The 27,405-nt window shown below is 41.4% G+C and overlaps 2 protein-coding genes across 11 annotated transcripts in view; one reads left to right on the top strand and one right to left on the bottom strand.

The window, feature by feature from the left end:
- trip12 (thyroid hormone receptor interactor 12) overlaps positions 1–27,405 on the bottom strand; it is a 42,980-nt gene that overhangs the window by 2,675 nt on the left and 12,900 nt on the right. The window contains exons 1-39 of one of the 10 annotated variants that reach the window (XM_068584431.1): positions 25,341–25,403; positions 21,960–22,106; positions 21,433–21,558; positions 20,402–21,189; positions 15,167–15,272; positions 14,544–14,680; positions 14,196–14,279; positions 13,916–14,011; positions 13,674–13,825; positions 13,466–13,501; positions 13,261–13,356; positions 13,073–13,165; positions 12,826–12,987; positions 12,260–12,328; positions 11,967–12,132; positions 11,045–11,162; positions 10,491–10,647; positions 9,966–10,119; positions 9,256–9,484; positions 8,950–9,068; positions 8,136–8,343; positions 7,723–7,823; positions 7,148–7,322; positions 6,865–7,006; positions 6,472–6,663; positions 6,207–6,358; positions 5,183–5,340; positions 4,915–4,988; positions 4,600–4,799; positions 4,040–4,167; positions 3,012–3,163; positions 2,756–2,898; positions 2,459–2,615; positions 2,097–2,195; positions 1,874–1,988; positions 1,385–1,539; positions 954–1,118; positions 538–702; positions 304–417 (exon numbers count right to left, since the gene is read on the bottom strand). In XM_068584431.1, coding sequence (XP_068440532.1) covers positions 304–417; positions 538–702; positions 954–1,118; positions 1,385–1,539; positions 1,874–1,988; positions 2,097–2,195; positions 2,459–2,615; positions 2,756–2,898; positions 3,012–3,163; positions 4,040–4,167; positions 4,600–4,799; positions 4,915–4,988; positions 5,183–5,340; positions 6,207–6,358; positions 6,472–6,663; positions 6,865–7,006; positions 7,148–7,322; positions 7,723–7,823; positions 8,136–8,343; positions 8,950–9,068; positions 9,256–9,484; positions 9,966–10,119; positions 10,491–10,647; positions 11,045–11,162; positions 11,967–12,132; positions 12,260–12,328; positions 12,826–12,987; positions 13,073–13,165; positions 13,261–13,356; positions 13,466–13,501; positions 13,674–13,825; positions 13,916–14,011; positions 14,196–14,279; positions 14,544–14,680; positions 15,167–15,272; positions 20,402–21,189; positions 21,433–21,558; positions 21,960–22,057 — 5,781 coding nt within the window. In that variant the 5' untranslated portion in view covers positions 22,058–22,106; positions 25,341–25,403. The other 9 variants (XM_068584433.1, XM_068584432.1, XM_068584426.1 and 6 more) reach the window with 9 other exon arrangements.
- On the top strand, positions 25,427–27,391 carry fbxo36a (F-box protein 36a). Its single transcript, XM_068585918.1, is given in 7 exon segments — positions 25,427–25,517; positions 26,193–26,315; positions 26,318–26,361; positions 26,449–26,476; positions 26,479–26,517; positions 26,520–26,550; positions 27,322–27,391. Coding segments are annotated over 7 exon segments (426 nt in total).

A 27,405-nucleotide genomic window follows, 5' to 3' on the forward strand; every position in this document is an offset into this window, starting at 1 on the left:
TTTTGGTAAAATGACATTTAATGGAATATAGAAATTCTTAACGCATCACAATAAAAAGGGCCATAGAGAAGAAAATGCAACTCATTCACATCCCTCCTAATATGCAAAATCAAAATTGCTTCCTCATTAACCAGGAAAAACATTGTGGTTAAAAACTACCCGCTAATGGCCCAACCAAAATTTATATGGAATTTTGTGTGATTGTTCAAGAGTTAATGTGGCTGTAAATGTTTTCATTGACTGAGTCATACTCTGAATTGCCCTGATGGGCCGAGATGAATCAAAAACAAGAAATGTGCTTACCTCCTCTGGATAGAAATACTGCAGGTGATGCAATGGGAAGACGGATTCAAACCCTTCCCTAAATGACTCAAATTGCCTGGACACTCCTTCATTTAGAGTCCAGTACACCACCAGCTGGAGGGAAAGAAAATAAAAAACAAATCCCCGGAAAAGATCAGCCATAAGAGGAACAATATGAAGACAGAAAAAAGTATAATTCCAATTGACTGTTGGAGAAAAAAAGCTTTCACATACCCTGAGGTACTCCTCCAGGTTGTAGATTGTGACAGGAAAGTCTTTGCCGCCCTTTTTCAGCTCAATGTTCGGGAATCCTGGAAGGGTGAAGTCCAAACCCAGGTCCTCCACTGAGCAGCCGTTCATGTTCAGGCTCTCCAGGGCCTGTTGTAGGGTTTCCCTCGTCTGTTGCACACAAACAAACACCAGTTCACGAAGAGACAGAGGGAAAACTATTGTATTACACCATTATATCGGACCAAAACTAAGCCCCATGTAATGACTAGATGGCAGTGGATTAAATGTTGTGCTGCGTAAAAGACTACAAAGTAGAATAATGATGGACTTTCAGAGGTGAATGCTTTTTACGAAAACTCCCCCAGGACCACACTAACACTCTGGGGCCAATGCGTGAATGTCTCAGTCCTGTGCTTCACCTGTGATCGGTCCTGTTCCAACCTCTTCTTCTGGCGAATGATATCCTCCAAGTGCTGGATGGACTTTGCCACACCAGGGTCAATGTTCACCAAGTCATGGGAGCATATGGACACCTCGTGCCGTAGCATCCACTTATAAAATGGCAGCCCCAGGGGCAGGTCCAACTAGGAAAAAGGAGCGAGAGGAAGGTGGTTCAGTAAGTCAGTTAAAAATAAAAACAAGCATGAAAAAGCTTTGCAATATTTCAAACAATGGTCGTTGACATCTCCTACACATTTCAGCATTTAAAAACAACAACAATGTATCCGACAGCCAGCAGACACCTTGAATATGCCTGAAGGTTTTTACTGCAGGTCTAAATAAGATAAATTAACCACTTGCAGAAGAACAATCTGTTAAAGAACATGGAACAGAAAATAGAGGTCGTTACCAATCTAAAGTCCATAATGGCTTTGGCCATTAGCTTTCCTAAGAAACGGAACTTCATTTTGATTTTGGCTATGTGTGCTGGTTTGGTTGTCCTTCCGAAGGGAACAGCAAACAGTCCCTTGGAGCTGAACATGTACTTCGTCCCCTCTTGGCTTCCTGTTGGGGCAGAGACACAAGTATGGTCAGAGTAAAGTCACTCCATATTTACTTTAACAAGGGTAGTACAATATGCTGTTAGTGCAATTATAATTAGCGGGAAAAATGTCTATTCGTGGACTCATTAGTGAGGACATCCTTAAAAAGAAATATTAAAAACGCCTGACCAATCACATACCATCTCGAACACAAGATCAGTCCAGGACAAAGAATTCTGAATTTAAAAAAAGTAAATTTTGCTGTGGCCATGGCTCACGTTGTGAATTAAAAGAAAAAGCAGACACAAACAGAACCGGTGTTTCATGCTACTGTCGGTGGGTGTGAAGGTTTGTACCTTTAGGATTAGGCAGTGTGACCTCTTCGCCCCTCCACAGGCTGAGATCAGCCCGCTGGAGCTCCTGAGACACCAGAGCGTAGAACTCCAGAGTGGGGCCGAGACCTGTGCCGACCTGGAGGAACATAAACAAATTAGAATAACTTCTCCAAAAAAAAGGAAGAAAAAAGCATTTCAATGGACCAAAGCGAAATACATCTTTGAGATTTAACATAACAGATACCTCGTTCTCATACTGAATCTCCAACATTGCCCTGGAGCTGCCGAGGTCCTGCATCACAGACTCTGCCTGTTTCAGCAGCTCGTCACGATTTATCGTCCTCTGCAGACACAAGACATAGGAAATAAATTAAGCTAGAAAAAAGCTCCTAAAGCGATACGTTAAAAACACAAACAGGTACCAAAATGTTAACATTGTAATAAGAATAATATCCCAACAACTATATAAAAAGGCACAACGCTATTTAAATTCTATTTAGATACACTATACAATTGGTGGCTTCCATCCACTGTAAGAGAACAAGTACAACAGTCATATAATAATAATAATAATAATACTACTACTACTTATACAAAACATTGTACCTTTTTCCTGTCAAGACGTGGTGCAACTCTGCTGTCCTGAGAATCTGATTGGTTGATCTCAGGGTTTGTGTCCAGTAAGCGCTGCATGGCTCTATCGCGATCAAAAGCAGTTACGTAGAACAACATCTGCCGGGTGTCGAAGGGGAAGAAGAACGGACTGTAGAGAGAGAACCCAGTATGTGAGAACCCAGTCATTTCAGCCAAAAAAACAACACTGAAATTAATTGTGTAGCCAAGATGCAATACACGCGTCAAATTTCTAATTCCTCCTTTTGGTCTTAAGTATGAAACATTTACCAGGTCTTTCCGAGCTCAATAAGCCAAGTGGGGATGTTCCCCGTCATGATGACCAGAGGGTCTTGTAGCTGACGGTTAGCTTTGGCTGTCAGCTTACTGTTAATGAACTCAGTGGTGGGGATGATTTCCTTACACACAGCATTCTATAAAACAACCAAAATCATTATACATCTTCATGTTACTTGCACACACACGCATAACAAACCACCAACAAGTCACTGCCTTCCCGGTGCGACTCTTTAGGAAAAATACTCACCTCAAACAAGTAGAACCAGAATCTACTGATGGAGTGCAGGACCCTCAGCAGCAGGTTGACCTCTAAAGAGGGGTCATCAAAGGTTATGGTCTCTGGAGGCTCCGAACTGAGGTATGTCTCTAAGGGGTTGACGACACTGGGACACACACCATCTGGAAGTGACAGGAAATACAGTAGTAATGAATTCGGCTGTAAAGATTAAGACTTTTAAGAAAAAACCGTGCTGTGTGATTAAAAGCGTGCTTCTTCTGGTCACTCAACTGCTTTATAATTTGTTGCAGTTAACAACAACCATAAAGCCTGAAAATGTGAATCCTTACTTGAACAATTCAGATACAACTGCTTATTACAGCTGCAATAACGAATTGATAAAATCAATAACATTGTTTTTTTTTTAAAATTTGCAACGACTTACATTATCAATTTGTTGTGTCGTGCGGTTAATACGCCACTCCATAAGTGACGGAGATGTTTGAGTATTGAAAAAAGAGGAAGAGCAAAACGCAGCAGACAGAAGGTTCTGCTGCAGCCCATTGTATCCTCTCGTATGTCACTCCGTGGTCACATTGCTTGCTACGATAACTTAACAGCGAGACTACCCGTTGTCGTTAGCTCACTAGCTAATCATTCATTCCTCGTGTTTGAGCCGCGGTGTTGGGTTAGATAACGTCTTATTAAAATTATGTTTCTTCATTTTATAATACCGTGGGGGCTTCAAAAGAAGACATGTGTTAATATCTCCTCTGAGGTGCAGCAAGTCCGGTATATGGTGGCTTCATGACATGCAGAGTAATTGTTGCTTGGATTTGTGGTTCAATATCACAAATAACTATTGTTTAGGTTAAGTGCAGTCCGTAAGGTATCCGTTGATACATTAGGTGTTTACATAGTTCTTGAATTCTCATCTCTTGTTTTGAGTGTGTGTGTCTGAGTGTGTAGAGAACAAGTTCTGACTTATCTCAGAAGGTAGATAGCACTGTTGAACATAGTTTGTGAAATCCTTCACTATGATATATTTAATATCCCACCATGCCACAGCTCATCCTGCTTCTTGGCGTTGCGAGGTGAGGTTTTGGTGGGAGCAGTCTGTGCTCGACCCCTCTTTCCACCCACAGCGTCCTTGCTGCCATCCTCGTCCTCCCTCACAGGCTTATACCTGTCAGGAAAAAAGAATGCACGTTATGTCTCTGTATACTTTGACGAACATGTGACAAGACTCTTGGTTTATGAATATTTCAAGGAATAAAAGCACTAAGGCCAATAATCATTTCAGAGTCCAACTGTTGTTGGGTATATGTGTTAATCACCGACTGTAGTTCCCACTGCACGGTAGGGTCCATTTAAAAGACTTGGCAAATAAATCTGCATGGCGAGACCCCACTAGTGTAAATTATGTTTTATATTTCTCCGACCATTCAAGGACTGGCTAATGACATTCATAAAACAAATCCTAGAAAAACATTGCTCTTCTGTTTCAAAAGTGGCAGTGAAGGTTAAGAAAGTTGGAAGATGCACAACAGACAAATTAAAGACAGAAGATCTCTGCAAGAAAAAAACAAGTCTAATGTAAATAAAGAAAACATTGTACCATATTGTGTGCGTTTTGGTCCAGATGCCAGCTCGTCCAAGTGGATTTGCCTCATCGTCCGTCGACTCCCTTTCTTCTTCTGCTTGAAGACTGTACTGCCGTACAGCCTGGTAGACCGTCATGTTGTACGGTAACAGGTGGTCACCGATGTAGAATTGTAGTCTGTGACGCACACTCCCAGAGTTCAGGAACTGCGCCGCCTGGGTAAGCATTGAAAAACATATCATTTATTGATGATACTGAATGGTTGCAGGACTTGGCCTTCAATACACATCAACATAGGATTGAGGGTGTATTATTAAACGTGTCACATACTAGCGATTCATCGATTTCATCATCTGAACCGTCGTCGTCGCTGTCTTCATCCTCTTCTCTGATTCGGCCGTAACCTGTACAGACAAGATTTAAAGTTAGCAACACAGATATAGAAACACTGAATAACCCCTTTTAAGAACAGGCAAAATAAACAGATTCAATATTTAGACAATGTGGAGAAAAAACAGGAGCCGAAGGAGAATTCCCAGTTGATGATGGCCCCATCTGCATTAAGGGAGGCACATGGAAATCTACTACAGTCCCTCACCTCTGACAACAAGATATCTCTCAATGGCCTGCACCAGGGCCAGGGGGTCTATCTTCACAGGGCCACCTTTCCACTGTTTGACGTTAGTGCAATCTGGGTGTCTCTGCAGCTGACACTTGAGCTGATGTGTGTTGAAGAACTTCAGTGCCTGGGAGCCCCTGGAAAGATACATTCAAAAACACTTTAAATGTAGGGCTGCAACAACGAATCGATAAAAATCGATGATTAAAAAAGTTGGCAACGAATTTCATTATCGATTCGTTGTCGCACGATTATTACGCCACGGAGATGTTTGAGTATTAAACAAAACAGTAGACCGCAGCAGACCAGGAGCTTCTGCAGCGCGCTGTACCTTCTCGTATGTCCCTGAATAGTCGCCTTCCGTGTACAATAACTTAGCAGCTCGGCTAACCGTTGTCGTTAGCTCGGTAGCTAGTCGTTCATTTCCCGTGTTTGAGCCACGCTGTTGGGTTAGATAACGTCTTCGTTTTAAAATACCGCGGAGGCTTCAAGAGAAGCAACGCGTAAACATCTGTGAGTGTGTGTCTGTGCATGTCTGCGTGTGTGTGTGTGTGTCTGCGAGTGTGTGTGTGTGTGGGTGTGCATGTGTGTGTCTGCGAGTGTGTGGGTGTGTGCGTCTGTGTGTGCATGTCTGTGAGTGTGTGCATCTATGAGTGTGCATGTCTGTGTTTGTCAGAAAAAGTTCTGACAAATCCTCCAAAACGTTTTCTGATTTGTATTTCTTTATTTTTTATAAATTCTTTATTGTTAAGATTTGTTGCACTGTGAATTTGCACTGTTAGTTCTGTTTTTGTAATAAAAGGTTGCAAATTAATGCTTTAAAATTATTTTTTTATCCGATTAATCAAAAAAATAAATCGACCGATTAATCGAATTAAAATAATCGTTAGTTGCAGCCCTATTTAAATGTATATCAAACTATACACTTTCATAACTAATCATATGTTTTCAATATAATTAATTTGTTAATTTGATCAAGGAATAACAAATAAAAGCTACAGACCTGCTGCCATTGCCGTTGCCACTGGGGAAATCGTGCACTTTGACAGGGAACTGTTCCATTTGGCTCAGGCAGCTGTTCATTTTGTGCACCATTGCCAGGTACGGGCCATTGTCTGTTGGGTCCAGGCGACCAACAGGCTCCATCCCTTGAACCTGCAACCCAAACGAGAGGAGAAAAAAAGAAAACAAGAAAAGATTCAAATCACATTCTGAATATCTAAACTGCCAAAGTCATAAGGTGCATTGCACAGTTTCTAGTCTCTCACCGGACAGCTAGCGAACACATGGAGGAACCTCTTGAGTCGCACGTCACGGCTGAGCAAGTCCCTGTCTGTGTTTGAGGTCAGGTAGACCAGGAGCTGCTTCACCAGCCCACTGTGCTGGATCTCAAATGACGACACATCAGATTCTGATACAATACTGGAGATCTCCACCAGGCACTCCAAACCGCCATCAACCTGCAAAACGGGAACAAAATACATTAGATAAGTGTGTCAGTAGAGGCGTGGATCATTTATAGTATCCATCTCTCTCTAGGTTTCTCTTTCAGGCTCAACAATTTCAACAACCAATATCCAAAACAATACATATCCTTCAGTTTGTAGGGAATGTTATTATCTTATGCTTGCAGTTCAATAATGGGGGCGTGGATGTTTTACCTGCAGGTTGAGCTGCTCGGTGGCTGTGCAAAGTCTCTGGAGTACATTCAGTGCGGGGTTGGTGCCGTCCACATTTTCAGAATTGAAGTAGCGCTCCACAAACTTGCTTGCCTGTTCTTTAATCCAGGCTTTAATTTTGTCTCTACAAACCCAAAAATAATTCACTGATTACATACAGTACAACACATATTGCTGCCATAATAACTGGCACTTAACATTACAAGGAAAAGAGCACACAATTTGGAATTTGGAATAACTCTAGGGTAGAAACTCATCATCGTACCTGTTATTTGAAATTGAGTCCTTGGGAGGTGCCCTTGCCAGGCCACTCACTCCCGCTGTGCGTGAGGGCTCAGAGTTGGCATTGTTGGTCTGGGCACCTAGCTTGCCCCAGGTCTTGGGATTAAGACTGGCCAAGAAGGATGATTTGGGTGACTGAGTACTGGTAGGGCTCTTGGCTGTAAAGAACCCAAAAAGTAGATTAAGATGGTTATTCATGGGTTAAAAATATATGTCAACTGTCACTAAATTCCTTTTGATGACTACTCGCCTGTGCGTCAATGACTCATTGATAAACCTGCCAATAATAATCAAGTCAATCTATCACAAATTACTGAAGAGCAACAGAATCTGCGTCAGGCGAGTAGTTACAAATTGATTGGCTGATCACAAGCTGCCAGTACAGGTGTTCGCTGGCTGATAAAAGCTACAGAAAAGTTCAGTAGTTTAAAATCTATAAAATCTTGCAGATGTGCTCTGAAACAAAAAAAGGGTTTAACATGCCTTTTTATTTCCCAAATGGTGTCTAGTGGGGATGTTTAAACATCACACATAGACAGACAGAAACATTCAACTCACCCTGATTGTCTACTTTATCATCGTCTCTTGGGGGAGAGTATTTGGGCCTCCTGGGCCCTCTCTTAGGAAGCCGTTTTCTCTTTAGGACATCACTTAACCGCCTTGAATGAAGATAAAGTGATTAATGTGATGCTTTTGGGGGGACATCAGTATACATTGAGCATATCAGACCTGTATTTATTAAGCAATGCATGCAATTTACCATATTCAATTGAATTTGTGGAGCAAATTGTCAGGTACCAAATTGTTTAAAAACTGTTTTGGGGTGATTTGAACACAGGATTAAAATGCAATTTGTGTTAATGTAGATAGTTTCCAGGGTGACACTAGCACTGTAGCCTGTACTAGAAACACATTTCCTGTTAAATAAGACTAAACAAACAAACAAAAGCCATATGTGGCCACACACTCACCCCTGTGGGCTGAGGTCCAGTGAGTCATCCATGCTGTGCTGGAAGCTGGGTGAGCCCAGATCAGGAGTTGCATTATTTGCAGATGTGGTGGATGCAGTGCTGATAGTGGTAGTGCACAAACTGGCAGTACCACTCTGGCAAGCCTTTGGGGGACTAGTGACTAAAAAGCTCTCAGACTCTGACAGGTTCTTCACCTGGTGCATCACACCTGAAGAGGAAGGAGAGAGACTGAAACGATCTAAATCCTTCAAAAAAAACACAAAAAAAACAAAAACAAATACACAGCAACTACTGGCAAAAACATTGGTAGCACCACATCTTACTGCCAAAATAAAATGTTAAACAGACTGCAGGAGACATTTTGCTTAATGAACTGGAAGCATTAGACGGGGCCACTTTTTCTTTTGTCTACTGTGGAACGCTATCTGAGCAGCATCAACGCCTGCCATGGCCAATTAAACTCTGTTCGGGCAAGGGGAATGCCTAATGTAGCCATCCAATGGGGGAACTGAAAAGTGTAATGTGATCTTAATAAAGGATGTCCTGATTGATTGGATGACAAAAAATTATCAGCTGACATTTAGGAATAAATATGGGATCAGGAGATTGACATGAATGCTGTCTTGTTGTCTGGGCCCCGATAATGCTACAAAGATGTGTCAAAACAGGCAGAAGGTGAGCGAGATAATGTTATCTGTTCAGTGTTATAATGGAGTTGTAGCAGCAAAGGAGTCTTCTGCATCTTTAAAGCATGTCTGTCATGTATCTGCCATGTAGAGGATATCATTGAGTTTAAAATATGACTACACGGTACCTTCTCTTCTGAAATAGACACTGAAGACGTCAGGCAGCTTCTGCATGAGGATCTCAGCCATCTGAAGAGAACCCACTACAATCTTCAGGTCCTGACTGGATAGCATGGAGGCAATGTGACTGTAGAAATAAACGTACAAAAAAATAGATTAAAGTCAATGAGTCAACTCAAAGATTGTCACTAGTAATTATCTGGTGTCTTATAAATACTACACTTCATCTAAAATAAGTTATTAACTTAAGACAATTTTCTAAGCTGATTTATTTGTCAATGTTAAAAGTAGTCCACAGTGCAGTGAACAGATACCTGGACACAGCATGGTTCCTCAGCACATCCTTCAGCAGCTCTGCGTCAGCAAAGTAGATGATCCTGAGGATGGCTCTAAGGCACTTGTGTCTGACAGCAGGGCCGGCCGATGAACTGTACACCTCATACAAGACCCCAAACAGAGTTTTGATAAAGCACTTTGCCAGCTCAGGGTCCTCCTTCATCAACTGGGCTCGTGCATCCTCTCGACGAACCTCCTGGTGACTCCCTGGAGAAAGACAGTAAACCGGTTAGGTTAATTTCCTCAACCACACAGTGACTGCAACAGCTTAACTGACACTCAATGGAGAACCTGTGCTATACACATGCAGACAATTTGAAGAGATACAGCAAAAGCAGCATGCTGTTGACTACCATATCTGTTCCAACAAAGAAAGAAAAAACATTTCTTACACAAATTGATGTTAATGTGGCAAGAATCTGGTGACAAAATTCAACCGACTTGCACGCAGTAAATGTGGATTTACCTGATCATAAAATGATAACTAATTACAGTAATTCACATTGAATTCTCTTTTCCACTTTTTTTGCCATGACTCCATGCCGATTACAGCTGCCTACTCAGTAGAGCTGTAGGCTAACAAACATTTGAGACATCAGGCCCCGACAGTGTTACTGGTTCTTCATATTTTATGACAATGCAGATCTTTTCAAATAACATTTGTATGAAGATGACAGTTATGCATTACCTGTACTAGGGTTGGCAAGAGGATTGGGTTTCCTCTGGATACCACGTGCTGTTCCTGTGTCTTCATTAATCTGCTGCATAGAGTTAAAGTCAATTGTGTACACACGGCCCAGGGTTGACAAGCTGATCTCATCCTCCCCGTTCTGGTGTGCTGTCTGCAGGGCAAGATAATCACCACCCAACATCAGTTTTCCATACGGGGAAGCCCCAAATATTTGTGTGTGTGAATGTATTGATGTATTGAGAGAGGATGACGCACTTTATTTATATTTATATTTATTTATATATAGACTGAATGTTGTCAAGTACTGTGATGCAACTTTTTAATAGATTAAATCCATTATTCATTCTTCAGACTTGTAGTGTGACGAGGTCCAGAATGACTGACCAGAATTTGTTTTAATATTTAAATACTGATGATTGAGGTATGACATTTCACTATATATACACACACACATATATCCAGCAAATATGATTTCATAGCATTCATTTTCAGTAATACAAAATGTGGGTGATGCACTCATACCTCAATAATGCGGCTGTCAATGCGGTTGTAAGGATGCCAAAGTCCACGGTCATCCCTCCACTGCCAGATTGCCCCCTCTGTTGTCTGGGCACTGCCCTTCTTCAGCATTAAATCAACTGCAAAGATGCCTTCTCTAGGCAGGCAGGGCATCAGCTCACTGCAAGAAGAAGGGCAGTTTAGAAAAATACGTTTATTCAGTTTAAGTATTAAGTGAAATTAGATTTTTCTTCAACTCAAATTATTATTATTATCAAATGACTAGTGTTGCAAAACAATTGCATCTGTGGTTGTGTTCTGGGAGAAGAGGCTGTAACATTTGTAGAACTTTTGTCACCCCAAAGTTAGTGTGACAGAGTATTTGCTAGTTTCTGTAAATTGTGAAAGCTAAGTCGTATATATAAGTCAGTCATGAGAAACGTCTAATTCAGTGAACACCATTTTTTCTGCTGCCAGTACAGCTTAGAGTGTAGTGTTCCAAAATTTCAATGTGTTTGTTGTATAGCACGATCTTAACCCATTCCATACAGAAAGGAAGTCAGGCAAATAGATGTTACCATATGAGGGAGGTCAGTTCATAGAGCTCCTGAGGACTCCGGGGTACCAGTTCAATCTGTTCTTGGCAGCTTCCATTTGACGCACCACACAGAAGGAAACGCAGAGTTTCTGCTATGTCTGTTAGAAAAGGTAAGACAAGCGCATTTATGTTGTTAGCTGCACCTTTAACACGTAATATTTTCTCCTCAGGGCAGTTAAGACTGAATGCCAAGTACATTTTAAAGACAATGTGGACAGACGTGAATTCAGTCTTGAAGGTTCAAATGAAGGCACCGGTTTGTCTGCTCGAGTTAAAAATGTTTTGAGGTACGTGATTTGAGGTGCACGTCGACTGTCCTTGAGCAAGACACTTAACTCGGTAAATTATGTTATGACTTGTGAGGGTGTCAAACATGTGAGCTTATTATGAAATGAATTAATGTTGTTCATTCATTGACAACTACAACAATCTGATTGTGTAAGATATATTGATGTTCCATTTATGAGGTCAATAACTATTTTGATAATTACCTGTGTTTGCGAGGGCAATGGGGGCTCCGTATCCGTTAACATAATTATTATCATTCTCGTAACACATTTCAGAGAGAAGCAACAGTTGGCGTTACATTTGTAATATTTTGAAAGATTTAAAACATGGAATATAAACGGTTTCCATTGCTATTGTACACTTAGTATACACCTTTTTTCCCTTGCAAAATATTTGTCAGCCTGCACCTGCGAGTAACCATCTAATTTATCAAGCACAAGTGTTGTGAGTACATATAGTACAAATGTATACAAATATGCATAACAGTAATAACATGCAATTCATAAGTGAGTAGCAAGGGTGTGACCTTGTGTGTGTGTGTGTATATACGTACGTACATACGTACGTACGTACGTACGTATGTATATGTGTATGTGCGTGTGTGTGTTACTCACTCTGTTTCATAAGCTGGACTGCCAGGCAGGGGCAGTTAGAGCACATCAAGGAAAACATGCGAACAACCATGATAAACATTCCCGAGCTGAGCACAGGTGGGGTCACAACCAGCAGCTGCTGAATGTTGGTCAACAGGTCCCGTGACGCAACCTCCTGCAGCAGGTTCTGTCGGCATAAACACAAACATGCACATGAGCTGTGGAGTTGGACGGCAAACAGAAGAGAGGATACAGAAATGGTAAACACAAAAACAACCGTGGTGTTAGGTCTTAAAAACAATTGAGGCACAAACCTCCTCATGTTGAAAGTTGTCAACCAGCCTGGCGAAACAGAGGCATGTGCTTTCGACTGATTTTTTATCCTGAAAGAGAGGTTAATGAAAATAGTCATTAGAGAATCTCCACAATAGGTTTCACTGAAATAAAAGGAAAAAACAATGCATGGAGATATGATACAGAGGACGACTAAAAAATAGCAAAACAAAAAATGTAATTTCATGCCGTGTCACTTAGGCGGCATTCGCACCAAAGCACATTAATATGATTCTTTCCTAATGATTGACCACATCAATGGTATGACTTGTCTAAAAACACACTAAGTCTAAAACTTTGTACAGTTATACACTAGAAAACCATATCTTTCTCATTTTTTCAGCTTGTTGTACAACCATGTACAATTTTAATGTATTTTGTACAGAAAACACCAGATATGGATGGACATTTTGGAAGTTATTTTCTTATTCCAATGTGTTTATTATCAATTTCATTTCAGGAATGTGTTGCAAGTGGAATCCCGACTTGAGTCTAAAAAAATGTTGCATTTTATAGTTCAGCAATTTGAGACGTAGGAAAAACTCACCTGGTGTGTGAGTCTTTGAGTCAACAGTGGCAGAGAATCAGCAACAAAGTGAAACTCATCTGGAGTAATGCTCTGGCAGCAGTTGGCCGCGATGGCCAAGGCATTCCTCTGAGCATTGATGCTAAAGAACTCCAGGTAGAGGAGGCAGTCAGCGAGCCCACCCTGCAAGTCATAGAATACAATTATTGCTGTATATAATTGTGGCTAGCAGAGATAGGATGTTTTCAGGGGATGAAAAAACACTTACAGCCTGCAAAATGGCTTTGCTGTGTCGCCTTGACAACATCTCCAGGGCAGTCAGGGCCTGCTCTGCTACGTCAATAAATTGGATCACCTGAAGCTGCACAGAAGGGGGAGCAAGGCATTAGCATTTCAAAAAGCCACCATCGCAAATAACCAAGCGATAAGGGACAGACAGAGTGCACAGTGTCTTACCTTCTCCAGGAAGACAGGAATAGCATCGACCACCACAGCAGAGGATCGAGGCAGCGCCTCCATCATATATGTGAGTGCACGAGAGGCGTGATTCATCTGTGTGCACGGACCAAAGGCATGCAAATAAGCAGTGGCATTACAAAAATGAATGACTCAAAAAAAAAAGACAAGTACATTCACAGAGATAAAAGTTCCTTATACTCACAATATCAAAGTTATGTTCCATTTGTAAGAGTGTAATCTGTGAAAAGACAGTTGAGCTTATGACTATGAAATCAAATATCCCAGAAAGAACGAAAGTAAATCAGATTTTTTTTTTAAACACATGTCAGATTTTCATAATTCACAAAGCAATACATACAGGACAGCCAAGTGTAACAGAAAGCTTAATGACCAAACAGAGTAATACTAACCAAAGCAGGCACCACACTCTTGACAGGGAATCCACCAAGTGTTTCCTCATTGCCCATCACCAGCAGCTGGCACATCTCAATGGCAGCTTGGAGCTGCTGAGACTCGTCACCGGTGGCCTGCAGGCCTTGCAGTAACTGCTGAGCCTTGGAGCCTGTGGGGGTGGGGGGCATGGGGGGGGGCATTCATTAGTTATTTACCAAACATGAACATTGGTTTAAGAGTAGGATGGCAGTGTACTCACTCGCGCCACTGCCAATGGTCCTATGAAACAGCTGTGACATCCGGGGTCCCAGGGGCCCAAAAAGATGTGGGGGAAGACCCCTGGCCTCCAGTAGGGCTATAGGGACAACACAGCAAGGTTTAGAGCGCAACTATACAACAGGTAAAACTGTGTGTTCTTCATACCTGATCAGGGATACTACGTTCATTCATGCAGACAAAATATATCGTGATATACTCTACAAATGGTCAATCTCGGTAGCGATTGATTGTTAAATCTGAGAGAGTGGGATTTAATGTACCTTGAAGCCTTCCCATTTCAGAGTCATCCGACTCACTCTCTCCAGAGGTGGTCATGCCCACTGCACCAGCGACTGAGCTTGAAGCTGGACACAGAGATAATATCAAAATCAGTTTTCAGCGTGGAAAAGGTTAAAACAGTAAAGAACTAAGCCTTTCAAGTTGATGGCCAAATTTCAATTAAAACTAGACCATGAGGAAAAGCTCAATTACCCCTATAGGCTTAAAGACGTTTAATTCTCTCACAAATTTTGTAGAGAATTCTTGATTCGCCATAAATTAAAATGCATAGGAAAAAGACAGGTGATCTCCTACCAAACAAGAAATGAATAAGTGTGCATGATAGGTACCTGAAGCCCCTTGGGATGCTTCATCGGTTCGAGCGGCTGATGAGTTGGCCCCATCCTGGTTGTTGTCAGAGTCGGCCATTTTCTCCTGACGGCGAGCGTCGGCTGCCCCGCGCTTGCCCAGGCCTGAGCCCCGCCGACTGTGATACGAGTAACAGATTGACAGTATGAGCGACAGCAGCGCAATCACAAAAGACAGAGAACCCTGCATTACCACTCCAATAAATAAACTGACGTAGAGCAATGGTTCCCCTGGATACATTTTTTCATGCTGAATAAATACCGTATATTTTATCATACCAAAAGTATGAGAACGAAGACTAAGATGCACTAAGACAGGATCTTGTGGTTATTGCAACAAAGGGCCAGCCTCTGGAGCTAGAAGCTTTCTAAACTGTTTATTGTTTCAAAGCCATACTAAGTTTGAGTGGCTGTTTGCACTCATCAGCAGTGAATGGTTAGTTTCCTGTATGCATCAAAGTCCAGGTTTTTACCTGAATTATACTAAAAAAGTGTGTCCCTCACTAGTGAGCACTATTCATAAAGCTCTAGAATTCTAAAAAGGTCAGGTACTTTTTTTTTAGGGCATCAATATACTCGTCTTAGGTCATTTCTGTATTTTGTACCTGGTGCTGGCACAGGAGCCCGTGGTCTTCTGGCGTGTGCTCCGCCGACAGCTGGGGAGCTCTGCTGGAGGAGACTCGCTGCGCTTCTTAGTGGATTTCCTCAAACCTGCAATGAAAAAAAAGGGACATATAACCCAACTCGGCAAAACTAGGCAAAAACACTGGAGCAAGTTATTTTGACTAGGATAAACTATAAAGTATAGGTCAGATGATAGGAAACTGTTGACATGTAACTATAATAACCATCACAGACATTTCCAACACATTTCAGAGAATAAGAATTACTAGAAAATTTCGCAAGAAATTTTGAAAGTGTGGCTACTACTGCCGTAAGACGTCGCAATATATAGCTTTTGTTTCTGACGCCCGTCTCTCCTCCAAAGCACTTGAGTTGGTTTGTGTGTTAAACTGATTGGCTGATATGAAGCACCTGTGTGCTGCCGTCGTCATGGTGACCAAGTGAGCGCCAGCAGACTGATTAGAGGCAGACTGGACTGTGGACTTAAGGAAATAAACTACTGAACGTCCTGAACACACACACACGTATATGAAATATCATATGACCTTATTAATGATCACAGTGTTGACAACTACACAATATAAAACACACGTAAACGTCTTTGTGTGTGTGTGTGTGTTTGTGTGTCTGTTTGTGTGTGTGTGTGTCTGTTTGTGTGTGTGTGTGTTTGTGTATGTGTTTGTTTGTTTGTGTGTGTGTCTGTCTGTGTGTGTGAGACAAACAGACAGAGAGACAGAAGTCATCTGTGTTGTGTGTGCGTGTGTAAGTGTCTGCGTGTCTGTTAAACTGCCCTAACGAGAACACCTGTGGGTCGTTAGATCAAAGGTTGCCATGGTGATGACTTCAAAGGGACTTCCTTACGCTGAGCTTAATAGACCTAAATACTGTGGAACTCCTTTCAAACTATTTAAAAAAATGGTACTTTAAAAGCCACTATTGCTTCGATATCGCATATTGAGCGTTAGGAAGACCTGATGAACAGATACTGTGACTGGCGAGTCTGTACGATAAAACATGTGTCTGTACGGGCGATTTACAAATCAGGTACGAGCTTCAGGGGAGACGTGGCTTTGGAGGGAGATTTAACATGGCGGCGGATGGCAGAGCGAGGTGGACTTGCTCTCACATTCAGTCCGATTTCAAGACGTCTGAGTCCGTTGGATTCCTATCGACCACAGTTTATGACAGAAGACAAGATTTCCAACGTTTCTATCCAACAATGGTGTATGAAGAGTGAACATTGCGGGAGTAAAGACAAAATACGTTTTTTTTTTTTAACAGTTTCTGTCGCTTCTTCTCACTCTGTTAATTGGCGCGCCACCCTCTACGAACATTTCGTGAATTTTTTTTTATGTTTTTTGCATTTTTCGGGAAAACGTACGGGCGAATCTCTTAGAAAAGTCATACCTCACGATTCCCGCGCAAACCGCACGTTTCGATGTAATTTTTGCGTATGTGCTGGCAACGCTCTGGGAGGAGTAGTGGTTTGACTATAAGAAGAATAATAATAATAATAATAAGCCCGCAGGAGAACATGAAGTGTGCTTGCAGCATGGGGTCTATGACCCCATGCGGCTGAAGCCACACTTAATAAGCCCGCAGGAGAACATGAAGTGTGCTTCCAGCATGGGGTCTCTGACCCCATGCGGCTGAAGCCACACTTAATTATTCTGGCTGTGAAACCACAATGGAAAACCTCCCTCCATATCAGGATTATTAATCACAGGCAAAGACTGATGCTGAGTGTTACCTTTTAACACAGTAAAGCCTCTAGTGTTGCCGGTTGGAGCCCTGTACCACTGACTAGATGAGTATTAATAGTAACAAACCCATGGCCCTATAACAGGGCAACCTTCATGCTAGATATGTGGCTCATAATTCAGTAGTACAAAAATAAACTAAGAAAGTTAAGACAAAATTAATTAAAGTTTTCCTTTGCTTCCTGTCCTTTTTCTACTTCAACTGACTTCATAGCAGAGCAAATAATAATGCTTCATGCACATCACAAATTCCCCAGAAATCCCTAATAAACCTCAAACTAGCGAGAACCGTTTAATACAATCACAAATATTGTTTTGGTGGCAACAACGTGACTATTTCCACATGACCAAAAATACATTGTGCAATGTTAAGCCACACATAACCATTGGATCACAGGCAAATGTTTACTCACCATTATAGCTGAAAGTATATATTTCAACATGCATATATTGCTAAACAGGCAGAAAAATAAAGAATTGGGGAGAGAAATATGAAGCCCTTTCCTCTTGACAGAAGCAGCATGTGAGTTCTTTCCTGTCCTCAGACAGACATACTCCACGTCAGCTGGTGGGCCAACAAGCGAAGCCAACTGAGGAGGGGTCTCTCCATTTTGGCCTGTGGCAGGGAGCCCACCTACGTTTCTATCCCGTCACCTATCTAGAACAGCCTAACCCTTCACTGACCTCCATAGCTTACACTCACTCCACGATATACACCAAATACCTACTGTAATAGTGTCTCTAGCCTAGTGTCCTGCAATGTTGCCATCTAATAAGGGATGGGTATCAAATCTCAATACTTGTTTAAAGGGACCGCGTATAGTATTTTGGCAGATCCATTAGCAGAAATGGAATTTTATATTTATAATTATGTTTTCATCAGTGTGTAATCACCTGAAACTAATAAACCATTGTGCGTGTTTTCTTTGCCAAGGATGATCCCATAGGAAGTGGGTTCTCCACCATGTTGCAACCGCCATGTTTCTACAGTAGCCTAGAATGGACAAATCAAACTCTGGTTCTAGAAAGAGCAATATATTGTGTTTTTATGTTACGTGATTCTGTGTTATGTGATTCTGGAGTAAAAAGAGTTTCAGAGTACTGCGGACTCAGAAAGGGAGAGGTGAGCGGAGGGGTATTCAGATGGTTTCAATCTGCAACCACACTATTTTGTAAAGGGGTAATTAAAATGCGGGCCGTAGTCCAGATCCAGGCTCCGTTGTATGCGGACCCGGACCCAGAACTGAAAATTATTAAGAGCGGCAGTGTGAAGCGGTTTTAAGGTTCCAGTTATAGAGTATGCACTGAAGCCCCGTTTCCCTCATCACTTGGATTGTTATCTCTTTTCCTTAATGTTGGTTGTCACAATTGTGCACACTGTCTGTTGTTGACTACATACAGAGGTTAATACAACTGCGAGGCTATTTCAATAATTATGGGACAAAATGATATTGGCAGTTAGACATTTTGTTATACCGAATCTTTGCATGAAGAAATGACTGGACCTTGCAGAATTCTAACTGAACAGCTCTGGTTTAGTTTTTAGGCGACTGTCTACCAATCTGCATTTCAATTTTGTGTTTGTATGGCAATTTGTGTTTAACACTAATGCATTAAATACATTTGGTTTGTTTTTGTTTAAATTAAAAACAATTCTACAGAAAAGTGTTTTCACTGAGCCATGTATGACAAATACACTGCAGCCATTACCTACTTTCTCCACAAGAGAGCAACAAAAAAGGAACGTTTTAAATTTTAAGTTTAATTATGCTGAGATTACTCCGTTAACCTACTTCATTGGCGCAGATAGGACATTTTAAAAATTATTGATATCGGTGGAACTAGGCACCAATAATATACAAAAACCTTGCAGAGCATTGATTCTTTCTGGCGATAGGCTTAGAAAGTGTAGGCTACACCATAACTGTCCTAGCGAACAGCGCATTTTATAGCAGGCAGAGGTACTTATGTCCGCTTCCCCCCAAAAATGCATCTCTAAAATATATATAACTTAACACTATCAGCTCTTTGGCCATGTAAAAAGAAAGGCAGACAGAGGGAAATAAATTGTTTAACTTTTACATTAACTTATTTACCAATTTGGCATTTTCTCTTCCCAATAATCCAGTAACTATCCATTCATGAAATTGTACACGAGGGACCCTTCTCACCCCGGGACTATGCACCAACATTACTGGTTTGCAAGAGTGGTATTTAACAACATAATGGGACGTGCAACATAAGTAAACCAGGGCATCCGGTCATGAACCACAAGAAACAGAGCATCGTCTATTGTACATAAATAGAACATATTCCAAATTTGGAATCCATCAAATCAAACTTCTGGATCTTATTAATTTATTTCCGAGGGAGGGTTATCGGCTATCTGCTCTTTCCTGCTCCCTTTCAAAATCTGCCATCAGTCAACCTCTAATTAAAAATTTAAAAAATACTGTATAGAAATGCCTTTGCCTGGTACCAGGCTTTCATACTGCCGCAGTTATAAGGGATGGGATTATCTGATAAACCCTAGGGACTAATGGATCCTCCTCCTCAAGCATAATCCCAAAACACCAGAATAAATCTTGATCAAAATGCTACCTCAAGTAGAAACAAAAAAGACAAACTGTAACATAACTCATGTTACGATACAGCATAAAATGCAAGTCTATCCATTAATCCGGTTCCACTTACTATTCAACAGCTCATTTATGCTAAACAAGAACATGTGACTTGCTTGTTCAACAGTCAGATATGTGAAAGAAGCGAGATGCTCACTTGTTAACAACTTTGATCATCAGCTCCGAAATCGATAATGGAACGAACTATAGGCTGATTTATACTCGGGTTTTACGCAGAGATGCAAGCACGCAAGAGACGCATGGCCGCCCTTGCGTGGTCAAATCGGCCATTTTGCGTGCGTCACCCCAAATTTCTGACTATGTGTCAAAGCAACGCAAGCCCGCAAGGCTGTGATTGGTCTGCTAACCAAATCCTTTCTGAGTCTCGCATTTCCGGTTTCATAGCATAATACCGCTTTTTTAAAAAGCTATAGCAGAAACACAAACAATGGATCCCGTTAAAGAATATTTTGCGGAAGAGGTCCACAAATATGAGCATTTATATAACCCGTCTGACCGAGTATAAGGACATGTAGATGGAGGTGAATTCCTGGGGGGAGATATCGGTGAATGTCGGCGTGCAGGTCGAGTCTACAGCCGTTGCGCCGCCTACTGGCCTGGCGTATGGAAAACGCACGGGAATTATAAACCAAAACGAGTCCGTCAATCCGACTGCGTGGCCAGCCGCACTTGTAGTTGCAGGAGTATAATTCGCCCTTAACGACTGACCATCTTGCTTCTTTCACAACCAAAAAAGAAAGCAGTTACACTGAATGTATTAGTTGCCAGCAAGTTAAGAGTCAGGGGGACTCCATAGACAGGTAATGTGACTCACTTGCTAGTTTAGCTTGGAATCCTGATGGCCCAGGTTTGGAGGTCTCAGTTTTGGAGGATCCGGGCAAGGACAATTTGGGTTTTGGCAGGTTGACTTTGGGGTTGAAGCGCGCTGCCCACTCAAACTTTGAAGAACTGGCAGTTTTAGCCTGCTCCTTGTCTCGGGTACTACGGCGTGGGGAGGGGCTTGATGCTGAACGAGAGCGTCGTGCCTTGGTCTGATCTTTTCCCTGTTTTACTCGGGCGCCCTGCGTGGTGGCGCTGTTTGGGCCTGTGGTGGAGGAAGAGGAAGAAGTGGAGGCAGAGGAGGAGGAGTCCGTCACGTTGCTACACCCAGCTTTGGCTGAGGCGGCCGATTTAGACGCCAGCTTGGTGGGTTTTGCAGTTCTGCCCTCGGTACGATTGGGGAGGGACCCAGCGGTGCTACTTAGACCGGGGAGGGAGTCCGCTTTCTTCCGTTTCTGGATTGGTGAGGCCCCAGCGGCCCCGCTCTTCTTACTCTGGGCTCGACCTGACAATGCAGGTGCTTCTGAAGCAAGTGCTCTCTTCTTAGACTTAGCTGGACTTTTCTTGGTCTCTGAGGTATTGTCTCTGGGTGGTGGGAGGGATTTGGGTTTCTTGGCAGGGGTCGGTGCAAAGGAACTGATTTGATCGGGAGCTTCGCTTCGCTTAAGCCCACGGGTGCCTTCGTTCTTTGACTGCTGGCCTGGTCGTTCTTGCTCAGATGTCCCTGCAGCCTCTGGCTCGTCTTGCAACACGAATGAAGCCACGGACAGAGTAAGACCGCTTCTGCCAAGGAGCAAGAGGGACAACACAACACCATCTTATAAAACGCCTCGCACTGTGAAAGGTGACAAATTACACGCCACATTCATTGTACTCAATCAGACTTAGAACAAAACCCAAAACGTGCACAATACTTTATGTGTGTCTTTATTGTGAATTTAACTTAGTATGACACTATTTGATAATGTAAAAACCCTACATTAACACATGCACACACAATAAGCACCAAGTAGAGAGGAGGGGTACCTTCTTGAGCTGTGCCCCCTGGACTGGCCAGTGGCTGAGCTGGCTGTGGCTTTGGAAGCCTTAGAATTAGGTCTTCTACTTTCAGGTGGGGAATTTGCTTTAGGTTTTATCTGCTCTGACTGCAACCTGTAAGGTTGGAAAATTAAAGAGCAAGTGATAGTGTGGGTTTCTGTAATTAAGCCGCATTAAAAAAAGGCCTTGATTAGTCGCCAAATAAGTTTGGCTGACATTGACTGCATATCCTCTATCATTAATACATCTAGAGTAGCAACAAAAATAGCTACAGTTAATCAGCATTTTATTTTGCTAAAAGAACACAAAATAAGATTCAAGTCTGATCAAAAAGGCTAATATAAACATTTTGCATTTTGTTGAAATTCAAAATAACTACAAACCTCACCCATGAACTAAGTACCTACATTCCTCTACTAAACCACATCTAATTTCTTTGAAGAAAACTCTAATGTTCCCTACAAACCATGATAACTGCCTCTTACTTTTAACTGAGATCTAAACTAAAGACTCACCTTCCTGCGACTGTTTGGTCTTGTGGCTGGGCCGCAGCAGTGTTCCTCTGTGAACGGCGCAGTGACCCCCCTGGATTGGAATTAGGCCGGTTGGACATTGGCACCTCTCTCCTGAAGGGACATACCCTTTCTAGACACTACCATTCACTGCAATAAAAGAGAAAGAACATAATAATACAAACCAAATGCAAGGCCTTTTATGTTTTCTTTACAAGCACCCCGGAGTTGTCTTTAAATTGAGTCACTGTGGGTAACAGCTGATTGAGCGTTTGTACCATTGAGATCACCTCTCCTGTCCATTTGAGATAATCAGGTGAATGTCTCATCAATTTTACGAAGATTGTATATCACAAGATACAAACTCCCACCAGAAAACAAAGGAAATCTATTACTGATACGACTTGTCGTCTAGGCACGAAAACAGGCTGCAAGAAGGATCAAGCGCAATCCCCAGACAATTCAGTTTATCCAATAACAATTTAAGATAGCTATAAGAAACTATGTGAATTAGATTTTTTTTCAAGATCAAAAGTATTTAAATAAGTAACCAATATAAGACCACTCACAATCTCACTGTCCAATCTGCAACAAAATGTATATTTACGTGAACCACCAAAACTACTAAATTGCATTTAAACATCAACTTTTACAGAGAATATCAAACCATAATATAATGGTTTTAAGAAACAGAACTTTTGTATGAGTATTTTTTTTTTGTATGAGTAGTTTGTTCTAGACTGAAATTGTAATGACCCCAAGTATACTTAACTTGCCCCCTGACAGAAAAAAAATCCCTTAATGATATAAATACAACCAAAGATTTGTTTAAGTAATACAGAAGATCGCAGACAAATTTAAATACTTTTAGTCAGGGTGTGAAAGAAAATGTCTTATACATATAAAGTAGTATCATTTATATATAATCCTCATCAGTCAATGACATGAGGGTACAGATAACAGGAGTGATTGATAAGATTTCCCCACTTATACACACAGACACACATAGCAGGAAGATTTAATCAATTGATAGACAATGACTAATGATTTGCAACCTAAATACTTTTCTTTCATCAAGAAAACAAAAGATTAACAATTAACCCGTTTCGTTATGGTTTAAATCCTGCTATCATTGATAATAACATACGCCACACTTGGCAAGCTCACAGGGCCATTTTAGGCCTGCACTGACAGTGCATCCTCGTCTTTGTTTATTCGTCCATTCTGACAACTGGTGCACCACACTCGCGTATAATCTGATTAGTTAGGCACGTCAGATGATCGGCCTCTCGAAACAGTCGGCGGTAGGAAGTTTCCAATACTACACCATTAAACAAACAAGACTGTGTTCAAATTTATACCCATGATTTACAGAGGCCTATATTTCTGACGTAGTCTCTCACCACCGACTTACGTTAGCATGTTTAGCTACTCATGTTCTAGCAAGTCCGATACATTTTGACAGTGGCTTAGCTAAATACGTATACAATCTCCAAAGCAATGATTGTTCCGCCGACTATTGAAGTTGACCACAGGAAAAATGCCAAAAGGCTCGTAAGCTAAAATCAGAGACTCATTAGTTAAAGTTAGGATGGCTAACGTAGCAGTGGTTACATGGAAATGCGTAGTCGGCGTAACGTTACCGGTTTGTCGACCTCTTTTGCCCACAAAGTAAACGCAAAGACAAATTCAAGACGCTAAACGCTGCATTGTTATGGGTAGACAATGTCAGTTTTTACTTAACGGCCAAGACGAGTTGTATTTACCTGAGGAGCCGAGTTGACCTAAACCTAAACATCGAAAATGGCAGCATCGGCAGGTCCGTCTTTCGCAAGCGGTTTAACGTTAACGTAATATAGCTAGCAGGCTAACTTGGCATTCTGACTGCCATGACACATTGGTCTGTGTTTGGCTGTCGATCAAGTTTAAAAGGAGAAAAAACAGACATGTCTAGCACGCAAGTTAGCTCACATTCTACACTGTTTGATGAGACGACAAAGTCAAAAATACACAACTGTCAAGTCGTAAGATGACCGGCCACATCCACGTATCGCTCTTTTAGCGACTGTCACAACGAATGTTAAGCACACAAGTAGAGCTAACGTTGACTAACTAACGTCAGCTAGCTGTGGGGATCACTTATGTTTCCTAAGCTGATTTAAGGCCAATGTCTGGCTAGCGTTGTAGCTCAAGTTAGCCAGACAGAAACAAGTTTGCTCCTAAACGAGCAACGTGTCAACACAGAAAAAACTTCACACTTAAGCTAAAAGGGACACATCAACGCCAAGCATCCGATTTAGCTAAGCAGCCCATCTTGGCATGAATAACAAGTATCGATGCTAACTATTAGCACGCTAGCGCTAGCTTAGCCCAAATAAGATAGCAAACGTTTAGTCTCGCTAACAGATAAATATAAACAATTGACTGTTCGCTTGGGTCGATGTCGTTACTGGCTGGAATGAGTGAAGATAGCTATCCGGCTGACATAAAAAGAGAATTACTGACCTTAGCAAAACCGAATTAGCTGCTGCAGGGCAGTTACGTAGATGACGTTTAGCGTTGTCAAATCAAACAAGAGCGTTATTACCAGCTAACCTTGGCACGCGAGCTAATTAATATTAGCGAGCCTTGTTGTCGCGAGCTAACGCTTTGCCAGCTCGACAGAACGGTGATGGGATTCCTTTGACAAACAGCCTCGTTACAACAAACGGATTCAGCCTTTTGGAAACAGTTTTATAACATTTTGCTTGTAAATTAAAATTTTGTCTAGCTAGCAGCTAGCACGTTAACGCTAGCTAGCAAAAAAGAAATGGCCTCTGATACCTTTTAGACACAAAAAAACAGGAAAGCAGGAACGGGATTCGAGATATTTTCGCAACACTGATTCATAATTCCTCCGATGTATTTCGATTTTGAAAAATCTCGAAGGTCCAAGTGACTGTTTGCCGAGATGTCACTGAAAATTTCTACCTTTTGTATAATGTTGTTACCTATTTGTTCCAGTGTTGTAGTTGTAACAGACAGTGCACCAGCTCCTCTTTTCTCTCTCTACCCCTGCTAGTTTCACATCAGCTGAGGGGCCTACAGCTGCAATATACATCCGCGTGATTCATCCGCCGAGGGACTAGTTTAGTGTACTGCTGATTTTAGCTTTCGCCATCTGCTTGTTTTTCGCCAACGGTGTTGCGGAGTCCTCTCTATTTTGCTCTTTAAATAGATTGCTAAAAGTCGTCAGACAAAAACCTGCTGTTTTTTGGTGCCGAAATATACTAACTGCAACACTTAAGTCATTGGTGACATGAGCTTGTATCAATCCGCTGGGTCGTGACCCCCCCCCCCCACCTCAAAAAAAAAATACAACTATAAAATAATGTAATGTCAAACCTTATTGCTTGTCATCAAATCAGATAACATTAAATCCAGCAAAGTGTTCCCAATACAATTGCCATGGTAACAATCCTGCGTCCAAAATGGCGTCTTTGCTTGGGGAGTATCTACTTTAAATTAGTGGCCAGGGTCCAACTCCTCACAAAGATGTTGTGTTACCAAGATTTAGGTTGAGTTTCTATTTAATAATCAGAGTTTCACAACTTTGAGTGATGGGCAAAGTTTAATCTTCACCTACAAAGTTCTTAAAATAATGCCTTGTTGGGCTAATATTTTATACTTTGTAGACTACTTTAAGGCAAGTTAAAAAAAAAAAGACTTACATACATCCAGAAACATTGTCTATCTCAATTTGAATTGAGTGTTAGGGTAAATAGTGAATTAATGGAGAAATGATAGTTACCAATTTTAAAATGAATCCATGTAAGAATAAACATTGCAGTGGGTTAAAATCCATCTTGCCTCATGTCAGTTGTTATTAAAGATATTACTATACATAATTGTATTTTGGATTTATGTGTGACATAAAGTTATCTTGGAATTAAGTGAAGTCGTAATATCTCATTTCTTTCTAGCGTCAGCTATTATGGCAATCATGGAAGATTTCTGTGAGACCTGAGTGCTGGGCACCCCCAAAGAGCAATTTCCTACATCGGAAAATGCTAGTGTGGGTTTTTCATTAAAATAGAACAATATTTAAATGCCCAGTAGCCTTAAATTATCTAATTGGTACTGAAAATCAATATGACTTTTATTTGGCATTGTGACAGTATTGTTTGGGCTCACTATTCGTTTCATGGGAAGCTATCATTTGATGTCCAGACTGTGCTTTCCACTCCTCATCTGTAGAACAAGTTGGTGCAGTTTTTGTGCTGAGGATCCGAGAAAACACAAGATCACGTTGTCAAGGAAAGTTTAATTACCTAGTGCACATACCGGATGGCATAGTGCACCAAATCCCTTCCTATAACAGGCAGATGTGACTCTGTTGGCACAGGTTTCACAGACATTCAGGAAGGTGAGAGCCTCTTGAACGTTACAATCATTTCTATATTAGATGATGCAGAAATGTTGTGTTTCTTGTGCTCTAACTGGACTATTCCAGATCAGCAACTGTGAGAAGGTTTGTGAAAAACAGTGAGGAATCGCTGTGCTTAGTTTACCGGTGACATGAGGGCATAGCAAATCCTATGGGTTGGAGGAAGATGTATTTATTTATTTATTTTTTACCTTTTTCCACACCAATGTCCGTGAGGAGCAGCAATGAAGCGACTGAACAATTTCATTACCCATTGCTATCACAGGTGGATCCTATGGATAGTCACTATTAAAATTGTACTTTGAGAAAAAAGATCCAGAGTTTTTAGTTAGGTTTAGTGTTGCGTGTTGAAATGTTTAATGTATATTCAATACATTTTAAAGTACCAGATATTCTTCAAAACAAATCATTAATACCATACTCCATCAGAATATGAAATAGCAACAAGTAGTATTATATGATGCGATTTTATTGGGGACTAATATATTGTGACTGGATTATTTACTATCTGTGTTGATTACACCTGGTTTCATTATTGGCAACTATTATCGACATGTGTATTTAAGCATGTGTATGCAGGAGTGTATGTATGACCTATGCTCTATGATCTATGCGTGTGCTGTCCCTTCTATTGTGTAAATATTGTGTAATATGACTGGTAAATTAAGTAGCATACTATATAATCCAGCAGTACCCACTTGTGTTTCTTGAATGATAAAATGGTCAAATGTGATCTTAAAAGGCTTATTACAGAAACTGGATCTCTGATGACATAATATCAAGGTCAATGGTAAATTTCAACATATGCTTTCTGTTTACGTTTGTCAAAGAACTGCTCCTGCGCCCTCTGTTGAGGCCGCTCAGATCTTAATGCTGTCCCTGCATCCAGCCAATGTGGATTTGCATATTATTGTCTTTGTACTGTGTTCCCGGGTGCAGCCAGCAGAGGGAGCGACACGGCAAAGAAAACGAGAGTCAGATGATGGGAGGAGGAGGATCAAGCAAATAAAACCATGGGTAACG

Source organism: Clinocottus analis, unplaced genomic scaffold (assembly GCF_023055335.1).
Source record: "Clinocottus analis isolate CAN_PGR_092001 unplaced genomic scaffold, fCliAna1.0.p SCAF_2, whole genome shotgun sequence".
Lineage (NCBI taxonomy): Eukaryota > Metazoa > Chordata > Actinopteri > Perciformes > Cottidae > Clinocottus > Clinocottus analis.